The sequence below is a fragment of the Neoarius graeffei genome, chromosome 3 (genome assembly GCF_027579695.1).
Source record: "Neoarius graeffei isolate fNeoGra1 chromosome 3, fNeoGra1.pri, whole genome shotgun sequence".
NCBI classification, from domain to species: domain Eukaryota; kingdom Metazoa; phylum Chordata; class Actinopteri; order Siluriformes; family Ariidae; genus Neoarius; species Neoarius graeffei.
The window spans coordinates 85,411,827-85,426,951 of NC_083571.1; the positions used below are offsets into that span (position 1 = coordinate 85,411,827).

At 42.1% G+C, this 15,125-nt stretch overlaps 1 protein-coding gene across 5 annotated transcripts in view; it reads left to right on the forward strand.

Moving 5' to 3' along the window:
- mysm1 (Myb-like, SWIRM and MPN domains 1) overlaps nucleotides 1-13,700 on the forward strand; it is a 59,095-nt gene extending 45,395 nt beyond the window's left edge. For 4 of the 5 annotated variants that reach the window (XM_060917579.1, XM_060917576.1, XM_060917577.1 and 1 more), the window contains exons 15-20: nucleotides 737-811; nucleotides 2,531-2,719; nucleotides 8,859-8,991; nucleotides 9,158-9,263; nucleotides 9,414-9,471; nucleotides 9,561-13,700. In XM_060917579.1, coding sequence (XP_060773562.1) covers nucleotides 737-811; nucleotides 2,531-2,719; nucleotides 8,859-8,991; nucleotides 9,158-9,263; nucleotides 9,414-9,471; nucleotides 9,561-9,923 — 924 coding nt within the window. In that variant the 3' untranslated portion in view covers nucleotides 9,924-13,700. Of the gene's footprint in view, nucleotides 1-736; nucleotides 812-2,530; nucleotides 2,720-8,858; nucleotides 8,992-9,157; nucleotides 9,264-9,413; nucleotides 9,472-9,560 lie in introns of those variants that run through there. The other variant, XR_009654377.1, reaches the window with a different exon arrangement.
- Nucleotides 13,701-15,125: the final 1,425 nt, after the last annotated feature.

Consider the following 15,125-nt stretch of genomic DNA (forward strand, 5'->3'; position numbering starts at 1 on the left):
GCCTTGCTCAAGGGCTCTTCAGCCCAAGGCTGCCCCATGTTAGCCCATGTCTGATAACTTGCTGCTGTAACAAAACCATTTCCCAGCTTGGGGTCTGTCCATCCATTATCTGTAGCCGCTTATCGTGTTCTACAGGGTCACAGGCAAGCTGGAGCCTATCCCAGCTGACTATGGGAGAGAGGCGGGGTACACCCTGGACAAGTTATTGCAGGGCTGACGCAGAGACAAACAACCATTCACACTCACATTCACACCTACGGTCACTTTAGAGCCACCAATTAGCCTAACCTGCATATCTTTAGACCCTTGGGGGAAACCGGAGCACCCGGAGGAAACCCATGCAGACACGGGGAGAACATGCAAACTCCACACAGAAAGGCCCTCGCTGGGCTCAAACCCAGGACCTTCTTGCTATGAGGTGACCGTGCTAACCACTACGCCACCGTGCCGCCCAGCTTGGGGTCAATAAAGTAAATCGATTGATCAGTCAATCTGTCTCTCTGTCTAGTGTGAAATTACATGTTAGGAATTAAAGGCATTACATGTTCCATTGTCTTAAATTCAAACTTGCACTGTTTTAGATTTTAGGCTCCAAGCATTTTTAATCTCTTTTTATTTTTAAATATAGCTGAACTCAAAGTGACTCCAGAAGAGCTCACGGTCACGATCAGAACACATTTTGCTGGTCTACTAGCGCAAGCCTACTTTGTAAGACTGTTTCTCTGTCTTGTGCCAGCATGCTCATGTCTCTATGGGAGAGGTGATCGGACTCCTGGGTGGATCTTACGATCATGAGGACAAAGTGTTAAGGGTAAGAGCCTTAATAAATTTTGTAACCGATAAATCAGTTCTCCTGCTACGGATTAGCCTCGAATTCAGTTTACATAGTGTAAAAGGAAACTGAAAAATGTTTACCCAGAAATCTGAACATTTACTTATTAAAATGGTTTCTGGAATGGTGTTTGTAATATGCCCAAAAGTTTGTGGACAACTGATCAGCATACCTATATGTTCTTGTTGAACCTGCCATTCCAGATTTAGTTTGCCTTTATTGGTATAATAATCTCCACTCTTCTGAGAAGGCTTTCCACTAAATTAGAGTGTAGCTATGGGGATTTGTGATCATTCGGCCATAAGAGCATTCGTGAGATCAGGCACTGATGTGGGGTGAGGGTGAGGAGGCCTGGGGTAGAGCCCTGCACTCCCGCAGGAGCCCCGCGAGACCCGACGCAAAGCAGTGCAGCGCGGGACAAATTTTGAAAGCTCATTGTGGGCGCGGGCGGGAGGGGGAGTGCACAATGCGGGCGGGAGAGGTGATAAGCTGCAGTCCCGCTAACTAAAAACGTGTTTAAAATAAAATTTATAAATTATTAATTTATGTCTATCATATATCATTTGTGCTGGATATTTTATTTAGCATTAATAAAAACATTTTAAGATGCCTAAATTTGCGGATGTGGTCTAATCTTGCGTACGTTTCCGATTCCTTTCCGCTCTTACGTGTTTGAGATCTCCGATCATGGCAGAAGAGCAGAGCTCCTCTAGTGAAGCTCACAGTGCTTCAGAAGTAAGTGCTGCTTTAAAAAGAGGGACATTTACCATTAAAAAGTCAAGAGTATTAGTCCTAAGTATTAAAAAGTATTTAAAAAAGTATTAACTAGTATTAAAAAGGACTGTGTATCGCACAGATTGTTCAATTTAAAGCTAGAAATAGACAGTGTATAATCTGAGGAGCTGGTTGTGGTTGCGCAGCACTTCATATGAGAGGAGAATGAAATCGCGGTTGGAATCATAACGCCACAGACTCGGGAGTGCGAGTGCGCAAAGCGAGAGCTGTCAATCAAAGCGAGAGCTGTCAATCATGAGCGCATGCAGCGCTCAACTTGGAATGTGTCAGCAGAATGTCAGAGTCTAAACAAGAAACTTACAATAAATGAAGGATCGGTCAGTGGAGAGCTCAGCTAAGCTCAGCATGTTTAATTCCCCAAGCCAATGACAAGAACTTTCGTGAGAAATAACGCGAACGTCTGCATCATGCGGGATTTGCGGGCGGGAGCAGGACAAAATATGGCAGGCACAGGCGGGAGCGGGACTGAAAATCATAATTCTTTGCGGGAGCGGGTGGGAGCGGGACTGCACAATGCGGGAGCGGGCGGGCGCGGGACTGAAAATTCTGTCCCGCGCAGACCTCTAGCCTGGGGTGCAGTCAGTATTTGTTCCAAAGGTGTTCACTGGGGTTAGGATTCTGTGCAGGACACTCGAGTTCTTCTTCTCCACACTTGGCAAACCATGTCTTCATGGATCTCTTTTTGTGCACAAGGGCATTGCCATGCTGGAACAGGTTTGGGTCTGTGAGTTCCAGTGAAGGGAAATTGTAATGTTAGAATTTAGAGACATTCTATACAATTTTGTGCTTCCAACTTTGTGGCGACAGTTTGGCAAAGACCCATATATGGGTGTGATGGTCAGCTGTCCACATACTTTTGGCCATGTAGTGAAGGTAGCTGCTGATATGTGCTCGTGTGTGTAGATTTGTGCAGCAGAACCATGTAACAGCCTCAGCACTGGACTGCAGTGTGAAATGGACCCTGTCTCCCAGACTCAAGCGTCTGAGATGCTTGGGGTCAAAGGTCACAGTGTAGTTGGCTGGTATCACTCGCATCCAGCTTTTGATCCAAACCCATCACTCCGAGACATTGACACTCAGGCCAAGTACCAGGTATGAATGAGAATGATGAGTGCTTGAAGTATGTTGAATTTTGCTTTTTAGAATTTTTATTACTAATATAACTTATGCTTGAATTATTTTTTTTGTCACAACTAATGGGGAATGCTGAAACTCCACAGCAGCCTCCTGCTTATGCACTACCACTAGCTGTTAGCAGTGCTTGCACCATCCATGTGACCTAGCATTCCCACCTGACACCCAGTGTCCTAGTTCAGAAAATGACACGTTTTGCTTGAAGGTCACTTTTGTGGCATCTGAAACCCCAGAAGGATTTTTATATCATACCAATTAGACCTGCAGGCAGCACCAGAGTTATCAGCAGCTTTGGTAAAGATATTTATCCAGTACCAGTCAAAAGTTTGGACACATCGAATCATTGAGGCTTTTCTGTATTTTGACTATTTTCTAGATTGTCGAACAATACTGAAGACATCAAAACTATGAAATAACACATGGAACATATACAGAATTATGTGGTAAACAAAAAAGTATTAGAAAAATATTTCATATTTTAGATTCTTCAAAGTATCCAGCGTTTCCCTTGATGACGCTTTGCACACTTATAGATGAAAGTCTTCCGAATTTACCTGGAAATCCGGATATTTGACAAAACTCTTGAAAATCTCCAGTTTCCCGAATGGAGAAATTTATTTTTCGGATTTTACGCATTCCTAGACGCGGCGTAATACTTCGCATCGTCCTTGCATGGGTGCGGTCCTTAAATAGCCCAAACATAGTTCATTGATTAAAGACAGGTGTTCTTTGTTAATGGTGTGCGTGCCAGAGCTCGTTAGGTGCGCGCGCCCAAGGTGCACCTTCAGGTGCACGAGCTAAGGCGTGCAGGACTGACACTGTTCTGCGCAAATGCAACACAATCGCACTAGAAAGCATGTTCAAGCTGCCAGTGTAACTGCAGTCTTTTTAGTTGCGAATTACGAGTATTTCCACTTGTGTTAATAATTCTCCATGTCAAAACAAGCAAAACTTTCCTCCTCCTTTTGACGTGAAGAGAGGTAAGCAATTTATTATATATATTTTTTTCCACCAAAGTTGCATTTTCTGGCTTCGAAGCTAAGTTTTAGTAGCCTAGTAAACTAGACCCACCCGCCTAGCGGCCCAAAATATTTTTGCCTAGCGAATGGGTCTAGCCTCGCACCATATAAACAAAAACACCCCGGGCATCAAATCGTGCCCGCCAATCACAACGCAAGGTTTTTGTTTGGATTCTTTGGGCGGGCTTTTGCAGGAGTGACGACAAAGCTGCGCGACGCTGGAGAAAGCACAGCAGGAAAGATGGCTACGGCTAGTGAACAGCGCGCGTTTGACTCCGCTTTGGAATCAGTTTTAGAAGAATTAGACTTGGAGTTTTCGTTGAAACATGAGCAGGAAGAGGCTCTCCGCTCATTCCTTTTCAAGAAGGACGTTTTCGCTGTTTTGCCGACCGGCTGTGGCAAAAGTCTGATCTACCAGCTGGCTCCGCTCGTAGCCAAAAGGATGGGGCTAGTTTGTGCAGTACGAAGAATTAATAAACAGCTTTGAAACATTACTTTTTGATTGTTTCTTATTTTCCCGTTATTTTAAATTTAAGGGAAATTATTTCACCAAACACCACTAAATAAAAACTCTCAAAAACAGTTTAAGCAAACCCTTGAAAAACACTTGAAAAAAAAATAAGTGTATGTTAAGTATGTGGTACAGACTCCAAACTTGTGGTCATAATCTCCAAACTTCTTAATATCTCGAACCTGTTTATTAATTAATACGCATTTTGAAAAATTATTTATTTCAAGGTCTCCCCCACTGCTTTCTGTCGCTCTGACTACGTCACAGTCACTGTTGCGCTGATTGGTCAGAGCGTTGGCCTATACGCACAGAGACAGTTTGAAAGACAGCGGGTTGTTCCTCCTACACCCGTCGGAAATGTCTACGGATCGAGGCCAGACTAAATATTCACATTTAGTCACATTTCACGTTTTAGTGCCGTTTCTAGAACACATCATCAAGAAAACGTGGAAGAAACGGCAATAATGGAAGAGCCGGTTTCTTAGCTACCTAAAACTAGCAATGGTAATTATTTTTTGTTACATAATGTACTCAGGCTGCCAGTCAGTGTGTGACACACACACACCCCTGAAAATTCCTCGCTACGCCCCGATTTACATGAGAAATTTGGTATTCATTGGTGTGTTTAAATTTACAGACAATACGAACTAATGTAAACAATTTGCTTCAACTCGCATAAATCTGAATTGGAAATGTTTAGTTCACTTTAGCTTCTGCAAACGCACAACTCTACTAAAAGATTGATAAACGAGGCTCAACGTCCCCAACATTGAAACCTGAAAGCTTTAGAAACTCTAACAGACCTTTACTTTTTAACAGTGCTGTTTTGGGATTTTGCTGAGTTTACCTTCAACTGTCTGATTTTTTTCAAAGTAATGAACTGTGTAGCAGGAAAATCACCGCGGTTTCTAAATGCACTCCTGAAAATTACTCTTAACTAAGGGAATTAAATTTGATATTTTTGACATGTTAATCATTAATGTACATGAAAGAAAAAGGCTTAAAAGTTGTAACTTGTTTTAGTGAAAATAAGTACTAGAATGCAGGGTTTTGTGTGTTGTTATTAAATTTTTTTTCGGGGGACGTTGGCCCCCCCATCTTACGCTACGTTCACACTGCAAGGCTTAATGCTCAATTCCGATTTTTTTGTGAAATCCGATTTTTTTGTGAGGTCATTCACATTAACAAATATATGCGACTTGTATGTGATCCTCAGTATGAACGAAAAGCGACCTAAAAGTGTTCCGCATGCGCATTGCAGGATACGACGACGTCACACGCAGTGAGCATGGCCAGTGTTTACGGAAGTAAAACCGCCCGGTTGCGGTATGACTCATCCAATCTAGCTTGAATAGCTGCATCCCCCCAAATGGAAATCAGCTCCCTAACCTCTGCGTCCTTCCATTGAGAAGATTCAGAACCTTCACAGCCCGAAGCGTCCCTCGCATTGATGTCATGCGCAGGGGCGCAGATACGTTTTTTTGAACTGGGAGGGCCAAAAAACTGGGGGGGGACAAAGCTGCCAGCAAACCAACCCCAACCCCGATATGCCTGTCAAACTTGTTGTTAGTAACCATAGCAACCAAGCTCGAGCTCGCAACCTGTGCAGTCTGCGCAGCTCAACCAACCGAATATCAGTCTTTGTTTTGTTTTATGCGAGTTGTTGCAACTATGTATACACTGCTGTGCACCTCAATAAACCGAATGGTAATTAGTCTTTTGATTTTTCCGTGAGGTTTGCCTTATGCAAAGAAAGACAGCATAGACGTTTTTTCCTCCCTATAAGTGGGGGGGACCGAACGAGGTGAATTTAAATCTGGGTGGGACGAGTCCCACCCTCTATCTGCGCCCGTGATTATGCGCCATGTTGTTGTAACTTTTTTGAGAGACCCGCCGCCTACTTCAGCGCAGAATAGTGACGTTTGTGGCTTGTTGATGACGTGTAAGTCGGATGAATGCGACCTGGCGGTTCAGACTGAAGTCGCATATGAAAAGAGCGGATAGGAATCGGAATTAGGACCACATATCCAAACGGCCTGGGTCGGATTTGAAAAAATCGGATCTGTGTCGTTCATATTGTCAATAGAAGATCGGATACAGGTCACATATGGGCGAAAAGATCGGATTTGAGTCACTTCAGCCTGCAGTGTGAACGTAGCCTTAGTTTGACTTTCAAAAGTTCAGGATTTTTTTTCTTTGCTCCACTTTCATCTCTACACACTATTGACCTTATCTTAACCAGCTTCATGAGGTCGTCACCTGGAATGCTTTTCAGTTAACAGCTATGCCTCATGTAAAGTTAGTGTAATTTCTTGCCTTCTTAATCAGGGCTTTCCCCAGAAAAAAAAATCAGAGCAGCGCGATTTATGCGGAGCCCAGCCTGTAAGGCCCCGAAGGCTGCTGGTGGGTCTGGGGGCATGCTCTCCTGGACAGTTTTGAAATTAAATGAGAACTGAAGTAATTTTTAAACTTGCTTTATTTCTGAATTAACGCGTTATTCAATTACGGTTTCGGTTTTAGTAACTTTACATCATGACTCGTATTGGCAACTAATTGCAATTAAATATTATACTTATCGGCCTTTTCGGTTTTTAGCCATGTTGAATTTAGTTCGTTTGGTCCACGGCAGGCGTCGCTTATCCGCGCGATCTTCACGAGACTTGTGCGAGACGTCGAAACGTGAAGCGTCAGCCAGGTGTCAGTGCTGCCATTTTATAAACCGTTTTCCAAACGAAATATTGCACAAAAACGAGTTTAAATGATGATTACTGCCTGCTTTTTTCAAACTTTCCTGATTGCTATCAAAACAAACAAAACTTCCGGCTTGATTACGTCAGCGTTCGAAAGAGTGCACACGCGTCTTTTGACAACGTTGGCAGATGTTGGTCACTTCAGTTTTCGCTGTATGTTTTACTTCCATCCTACGACGTCTCGCACAGGTCTCAACGAATCTCGTTTACGGCCATTGCTTTGACATATGGACTGATATTACATAGCATATTTCAAACACTCATAACTTGCTATAGCAGTGACAAAATAGCTATCAAAAATGCATTCTGGCCCTGTGATGACCTGGCGACTTGTCCAGGGTGTACCCTGCCTTTCGCCCGTAGTCAGCTGGGATAGGCTCCAGCTTGCCTGCGACCCTGTAGAACAGGATAAAGCGGCTACAGATAATGAGATGAGATGAGATGAGATGTGAAATGCATTCTGATATTTAATAAAACGAGATAAATAGAATTTTGATGATAAAATTTGCCTTCAGTTCTCCTTTAAAGACTTCAACTGGTGCATTCTGGGCTGATTTTAGGCGCAATTAGACATTTATTAAATTGGCTATTATTATTTTTTTTTACCTTGTCAAATATGTCAGGGGCAAAATTTAAAGGGTAAAATTAGATTTGAAATGAAAACACTTTTGTAGCACGCATCTTCATTTTCCAATTCCAGGACGCAAGGAACAAAATTGAGGTCCACTCATGCAACAGCGCCATCTTGAGACCAGCACTGAGAATATGGTTTTATGTATGGTTGCGAATGGCAGTCAGTGCACAAAGCGAATCCCTTTTTCACTTCTGGGTTGAGTACCAGGATAGTCTAGACCTATATATTACAATGTCTTCCTATTTCTAGAGTTATTACTCATTTTCAGAGGGGAATAGGAGATATTTAGGTGCAGAAAGTACTTTGTATTGTTCACTTTATGGTATTAGGGTGTTTTTTGGGTGTGCAAGTGACAGTGCGGTGCTGACGTTGCACAGCGTATCCGTGCTTTGGGGAAAGCCCTGTTAATGTGTTTGAGATCAAATAGTAAATAATAAAAATACCGTAAATAGCCCTATTCCACAACTGTAGTAATCCATATTATGTCAAGAACCGCTCAACTAAATAAAGAGAAACGACATCAATCATTTACTTTAAGACACAAAGTGACTTTTAATGAATAAAGATAAAGAAAAAACATTGAATTAGAAGTTGTGTCCAAACTTTTGACTGGTACTGTGTATATATAATATAGCAACTTTTAGGCGGTTCACCATGACGTCCTGTTTCATCTCATTCTCATTATCTCTCGCCGCTTTATCCTGTTCTACAGGGTCGCAGGCAAGCTGGAGCCTATCCCAGCTGACTACTGGCGAAAGGCGGGGTACACCCTGGACAAGTCGCCAGGTCATCACAGGGCTGACACAGAGACACAGACAACCATTCACACTCACATTCACACCTACGGTCAATTTAGAGTCACCAGTTAACCTAACCTGCATGTCTTTGGACTGTGGGGGAAACCGGAGCACCCGGAGGAAACCCACGGGGAGAACATGCAAACTCCGCACAGAAAGGCCCTTGTTGGCCACGGGGCTCAAACCTGGACCTTCTTGCTGTGGGACGACAGTGCTAACCACTACACCACCGTGCCGCCCCATCCTGTTTCATTGGGGTATAAATATGAGGTGACACAGAGACTAAATCAAGAGTCTTTATACTCTTGAAAATGTCCACGTCTACAGTTCGGACTAGAATTAAGAAGTATTCATTCTCTCTCACGTCTGTCTTCTCTCACCTCCAGAATTATTTCTCTCGAGGAGGAGCTCCGTTTATAGGAATGATCGTGAGCCCATATAACCCCAGTAACTCCTCCCCTGTGTCCCAGAATACGTGTCTGCTGGTACAGGAAGAGACTGGATCTGCAGGCACTCAGAGTGCGTACTTAACCTCTCTTCACCTAAAAGTTCAAACGTAATTCTGTAAACAGCTTGGGCCGGGTGTAAACGTGTCAATTTGAATTCTTTCGAAACCTCTGAACACATTTAAATATTTTTGTGGCAACCCTTTGTCTGAAAAAATGTTTTCTTCTGTGCGTCTTAGAGCATCCGTACAAATTTGAGTATCAAGTCTCCACCGAGCCTCCAGACTTGACAGAAGTGATGAGAAGAGCAGAATGGGTGGTGTTCAAGTACAGGCAGTCGTATGGGTCGGTGCATTTCTGCTCTACAGAACAAACACCCGTTTGAATGATGTTTAGATTTTGTTTCTTACATTACCACAGATGCACCGGGAACGTTAACGGAATACCGTGTCGTGTTTTTCACCGTGTGATCCTCTCTGTGGGTTTCTCCTGCAGGTCTGTGCCCATGCAAAGACTCTACCGCAGAGATTCCTCTCTCACATGCCTTGAAAAGGTAATGACCTACAATTAGGATAAGCCTCCCCCCCCCCCAAATTTCCTTCAAATATATGGTGTTTAAGTGTAACTGTAATTGTTCCACAGTTGCTCACGTCACTTAGGAAGATTCTCGCAGAGATCCCGGAGACGGAGACCTTCCTGGTCCAGATTGAAGCTTTGTTTGTTACACATTTCATAGATAAGCAAGAGACTGAGCAAGCGTCTGGCTCCTCCTGTCATCTTCATGAGCAATTTAAGCAGTTTCCTTCACACACGTTCACCACCTCCGAGCTGACGGACAGCCCTGAGGTCTTGGACTACGAGGAGATGTGTTCTACAGAGGAGCAGTCTATCACTCACACTAGCAGTTCTGAGAAAGGCTTTAATAGCTCAGGTTCTGGAAACCAAGTTGTAACTGGGAAAGGAGTGAATATACCATTTGTACCATCAGCAAAACCTGAGTATTGACATTCATCTGAGCTGATGAGCACCTAAGTTATTAATGAGAGCCCCTGTTGTTGCACATACTAATATAATTCAGCTGTATTTTCCAGTAAGACCAGTAATCATTTGCAAATGACTGTACCTCATGTTGATATATAATTGTGGCAGCAATTAAATCTCATTGCAACAACGCAGATGTACTGAAAGCTAGTCAGTGCTAAACAAGGATAGTGTGTTATCTAGCGAAGAGTTTTGTACTTTCTCTCTCCATTATTTGTCTATTGATCCATTTATGTCCTCCATTTAACTGCTAACAAACAGCAAACACTCAATCAGTAGGATTTCTTCACCCTACAGTGTTAAGACCCTCCCTGTTCTACCATCCCAAAGATGTTCGACTGGATTTGGATCCGGTAACTGGGAAGGCCACTGAAGAACGTTGAACTCATTGTCATGTTCATGAAATCAGTTTGAGATGACGTTTGCTTTGACATGGTGTATTATCCTGCTGGAATGGTAAATTGCAGCTATGGAGGGATGCACATGATCAGCAACGATACTCAAATAGACTGTGGCATTCAAGTGATGATTGACTGATATACAGTTGTGTTCAAAATAATAGCAGTGTGTTTAAAAACGTGAGTAAAGCTCAAAATCCTTATAATAGTTTTTATTTCCATGCATTGGGAACAATGCACATTATATTCTACATCAAAACATGAAGAAAAATGTATCAATATTTTAATTACTTTACAGAAAATGAAGAAAAATGAACATTGGGCTGTTCAAAAAATAGCAGTGTCTGCATTTTTCATTACAAACTCCAAATATTTACTGTATAAACTGAAAAAATCTTAAGGATTTAGTATTCCTGTGAATCACTAAACTAATATTTAGTTGTATAACCACGTTTTCTGAGAACTTCTGGCACTTGTGAACAGGTATTCCAGCCCAGGATGATTTGACAACATTCCACAATTCCTCTGCATTTCTTGGTTTTGCCTCAGAAACAGCATTTTTGATGTCACCCCACAAGTTTTCTATCGGATTAAGGTCCGGGGATTGGGCTGGCCACTCCATAACTTTCATTTTGTTGGTCTTGAACCCTGATGCTGCTCGCTTACTGGTGTGTTTGGGGTCGTTGTCTTGTTGAAACACCCATTTCAAGGGCATTTCCTCTTCAGCATAAGGCAACATGACCTCTTCAAGTATTTTGATATATGCAAACTGATCCATGATCCCTGGTATGCGATAAATGGGCCCGACACCATAGTAAGAGAAACATCCCCATATCATGATGCTTGCACCACCATGCTTCACTGTCTTCAGAGTGTACTGTGGCTTGAATTCAGTGTTTGGGGGTCGTCTGAAAAACTGTCTGCGGCTCTTGGACCCAAAAAGAACAATTTTACTTTCATCAGTCCACAAAATGTTTTTCCATTTCTCTTTAGGCCAGTCGATGTGTTCTTTGGCAAATTGTATCCTCTTCAGCACGTCTTTTTTTTTAAACAGTGGAACTTTGCGGGGGCTTCTTGCTGATAGATTAGCTTCACACAGGCATCTTCTAATTGTCACAGTACTCACAGGTAACTTCAGAACGTCTTTGATCACCCTGGAGCTGATCATTGGCTGAGTCTTTGCCTTTCTGGCTATTCTTCGATCCATTCGAATGGTAGTCTTCTGTTTTCTTCCACGTCTCTTTGGCTTTGCTGTCCATTTTAAAGCACTGGAGATCATTTTAGCTGAGCAGCCCATCATTTTCTGCACTTCTTTACAGTATACGTTTTACCTCTCCAATCAACGTTTTAATCAAAGCACGCTGTTCTTCTGAACAATGTCTGGAACGTCCCATGTTTCTCAGGTTTTCAGAGAGAAATGGATGTACAACATGTGCTGGCTTCATCCTTACATTAGGGCCACCTGACTGACATCTGTTTTTTCACAGAATGAATGATCTCACTAATTAAACTCCACACTGCTATTATTTTGAACACGTCCCTTTCACTTAATTATTCGATTACACAGACTCAGGAGCATGCATATCATGAATGTTGGGTCTGTTGGTTTTCTATGACTCTACTACACCTACTGGTAAATTATTTGCCATGTAGTAATATAATTTCCACCAAAAACAGTGATTGATCTGGTTAGTCGTGTTGGACTGCTATTATTTTGAACACAAGTGTACAGTACCAGTCAAAAGTTTGGAAACACCTTCAAATTCGATGTTTTTATTTTTTTCCCTACATTGTAGAACAATACTGAACTCATCAAAACTATGAAATAACATCTGGAATTATATGGTAAACAAAAAAAGTGTTTAAAAAAAAAGCATGTTTCATCTTTTAGATTCTTCAAAGTTGTCACTATTTATCTTGATAACAGTTTTGCACACTACTGGCATTATCTGAACCAGCTTTGTGAGGTAGTCACCTGGAATGCTTCTCAATTAACAGGTGTGTCTTGACAAAAATGGAATTTCTTGCAGCCTTAATGCTTTTGACACCATCAACTAATAAAGAGTAAATAATAAAAATGCAGTAAATAGCCCTGTTTGACAACTGTAGTAATCCATATTATGTCAAGAACCACTCAACTAAGTAATGAGAAATAACAGTCATTACTTTAAGACACAAAGTGTCTTGTAGTTAATTAAAATAAAGAAAAAACATCGAATTTGAAGGTGTTTCCAAACTTTTGACTGGTACTGCAAGTCCAAAACGTGTCAAGAAAACATTCCCCGCACCATTACACCACCTCCACCAGCCTGGACTGTTGACACAAGTCAGGCTGGGTACATGGATTCATTCAGGCACCAAATTCTGACCAGGACACCGGTGTGCCGTAGCAGAAATTGAGGTTCATCAGACTGGGCTACATTTGTCCAGTCTTCAACTATCCAGTTTTGGCAAGCTTCTGCCCTCTGCAGCATCAGCTTTCTGTTTTTGATGAACAGAAGTGGAACCTGATGTGGTCTTCTGCTGTTGTAGTCCATTCCCTTTATGGTTCAATGTGCTGTGCATTCTGAGATGCTTTTGTGCTCACTACAGTTGCACAGGGGTGGGTTTCCCAAAAGCTTCTTAATGCTAAGAGCAGCTTAACTAGGAGAGTGAGTGTTCATTGTGCTATGATGCTTTTGGGAAACCCACCCCAGAGTGGTAATCCGAGTTATTGGAGACTTTGTCAGCTCTAACCAATCTGTGTAGTTTTTCCCAAAAGCATCGTAGCACAAAGATCATCGTTAAATGGTAGCGCGAGCAACACAATGAACACACACACTCCTAGTTAAGATGCTCTTAGCGTTAAGAGGCTCTTGGGAAACCCACCACTGGCCATTCTCGGTTTCTTTATTACGCCAGTCTGAGTAAACTCGAGAGACTGTTGTGTGTGAAAATTCCAGGAGATCAGCAGTTATAGAAATACTCAAACCAGCCTGTCTGGCACTAACAATCATACCATGGTCAAAATCACAGAGATCACATTTTCCCCCTATTTTGATGGTTGATGTGAACATGACCTGAAGCTGCTGGTCTGTATCTGCATGATTTATACATTGCACTGCTGCCACATGATTGACTGATCAGCTAGTGCCATGAATGTGTAGGTGTACAGTTATTAATAAAGTGCTCAGTGAGTGTTCTCTGTATTATACAGTATTAGCATCACTCTGTTAGCAGTGCTGATGTCATGAAGGACGATACGCAGTAGTATACTTTTTTTTTTTAATGTTTGAAGGTCTGAGTGTCTTGAATCATTATTGTGGAACACTTTATGGTTTTGTAATAAAGTAATTATTTTGGAGCCACTTCGTTTATTTTTATGGCCTGAGAGTCATCTGAAGACAGACTACAAGTGAAAAATACAGTGTTCATGGTATGGAAATTGTAGAAATGTGGTGACTGCTGTTCATTCAGACAAATTAGTACATCCCCGATTCCAAAAAAGTTGGGACAAAGACACAAAGTACAAATTGTAAATAAAAACGGAATGCAATGATGTGGAAGTTTCAAAATTCCATATTTTATTCAGAATAGAACATAGATGACATATCAAATGTTTAAACTAAGAAAATGTATCATTTAAAGAGAAAAATTAGGTGATTTTAAATTTCATGACAACAAATCTCAAAAAAGTTGGGACAAGGCCATGCTTCCCACTGTGAGACATCCCCTTTTCTCTTTACAACAGTCTGTAAACGTCTGGGGACTGAGGAGACAAGTTGCTCAAGGTTAGGGATAGGAATGTTAACCCATTCTTGTCTAATGTAGGATTCTAGTTGCTCAACTGTCTTAGGTCTTTTTTGTCGTATCTTCCGTTTTATGATGCGCCAAATGTTTTCTATGGGTGAAAGATCTGGACTGCAGGCTGGCCAGTTCAGTACCCAGACCCTTCTTCTACGCAGCCATGATGCTGTAATTGATGCAGTATGTGGTTTGGCATTGTCATGTTGGAAAATGCAAGGTCTTCCCTGAAAGAGACGTCGTCTGGATGGGAGCATATGTTGCTCTAGAACCTGGATCTACCTTTCAGCATTGATGGTGTCTTTCCAGATGTGTAAGCTGCCCATGCAACACGCACTAATGCAACCCCATACCATCAGAGATGCAGGCTTCTGAACTGAGCGCTGATAACAACTCGGGTCGTCCTTCTCCTCTTTAGTCCGAATGACACGGCGTCCAGTGGCGGCTTCTGAATGAATTTTTTTTCGGGGGGGGGCAATTTTCCCCCGTTATGTCTACACGGACCATAAATGTCCACAGGACTGAAGTAAATTGACCTAGGCAGCAAGTCAACTGTTCTACAGAATGTTCTGTAAATAGATTTTGTACTTCAAACTCCATGACCAGCAAGAATTTTACAGACTGTGCAACTTAAGGACAAACAGGAAAGTGCACTTACTGTAACAAAACATTGTAAATAGTTGGCTAACATAACAATAGCAGTTGAATAAATAGATGAGTGGATCTTTAGATCTTGCAATTACTGGTATTTACTAAGGATATTACCAAAGTGCTAACTCTCAGAGCAAGTGTGGCAAATATAAAAATGCACATTGAAAACATCAAAAGTGAACGGATTCTGTGACTGTGTGTGTGAGAGAGAGTCACGAAGTCAACCAAACCCAGAAGAACACCACGGTGACTGGAGCCCTCAGTTTCGTCTTTGCCTTGTAGAGCTAACTCGAATACTCCACAAAATTTCACGCATTGGATGAGCCGGTTTAAT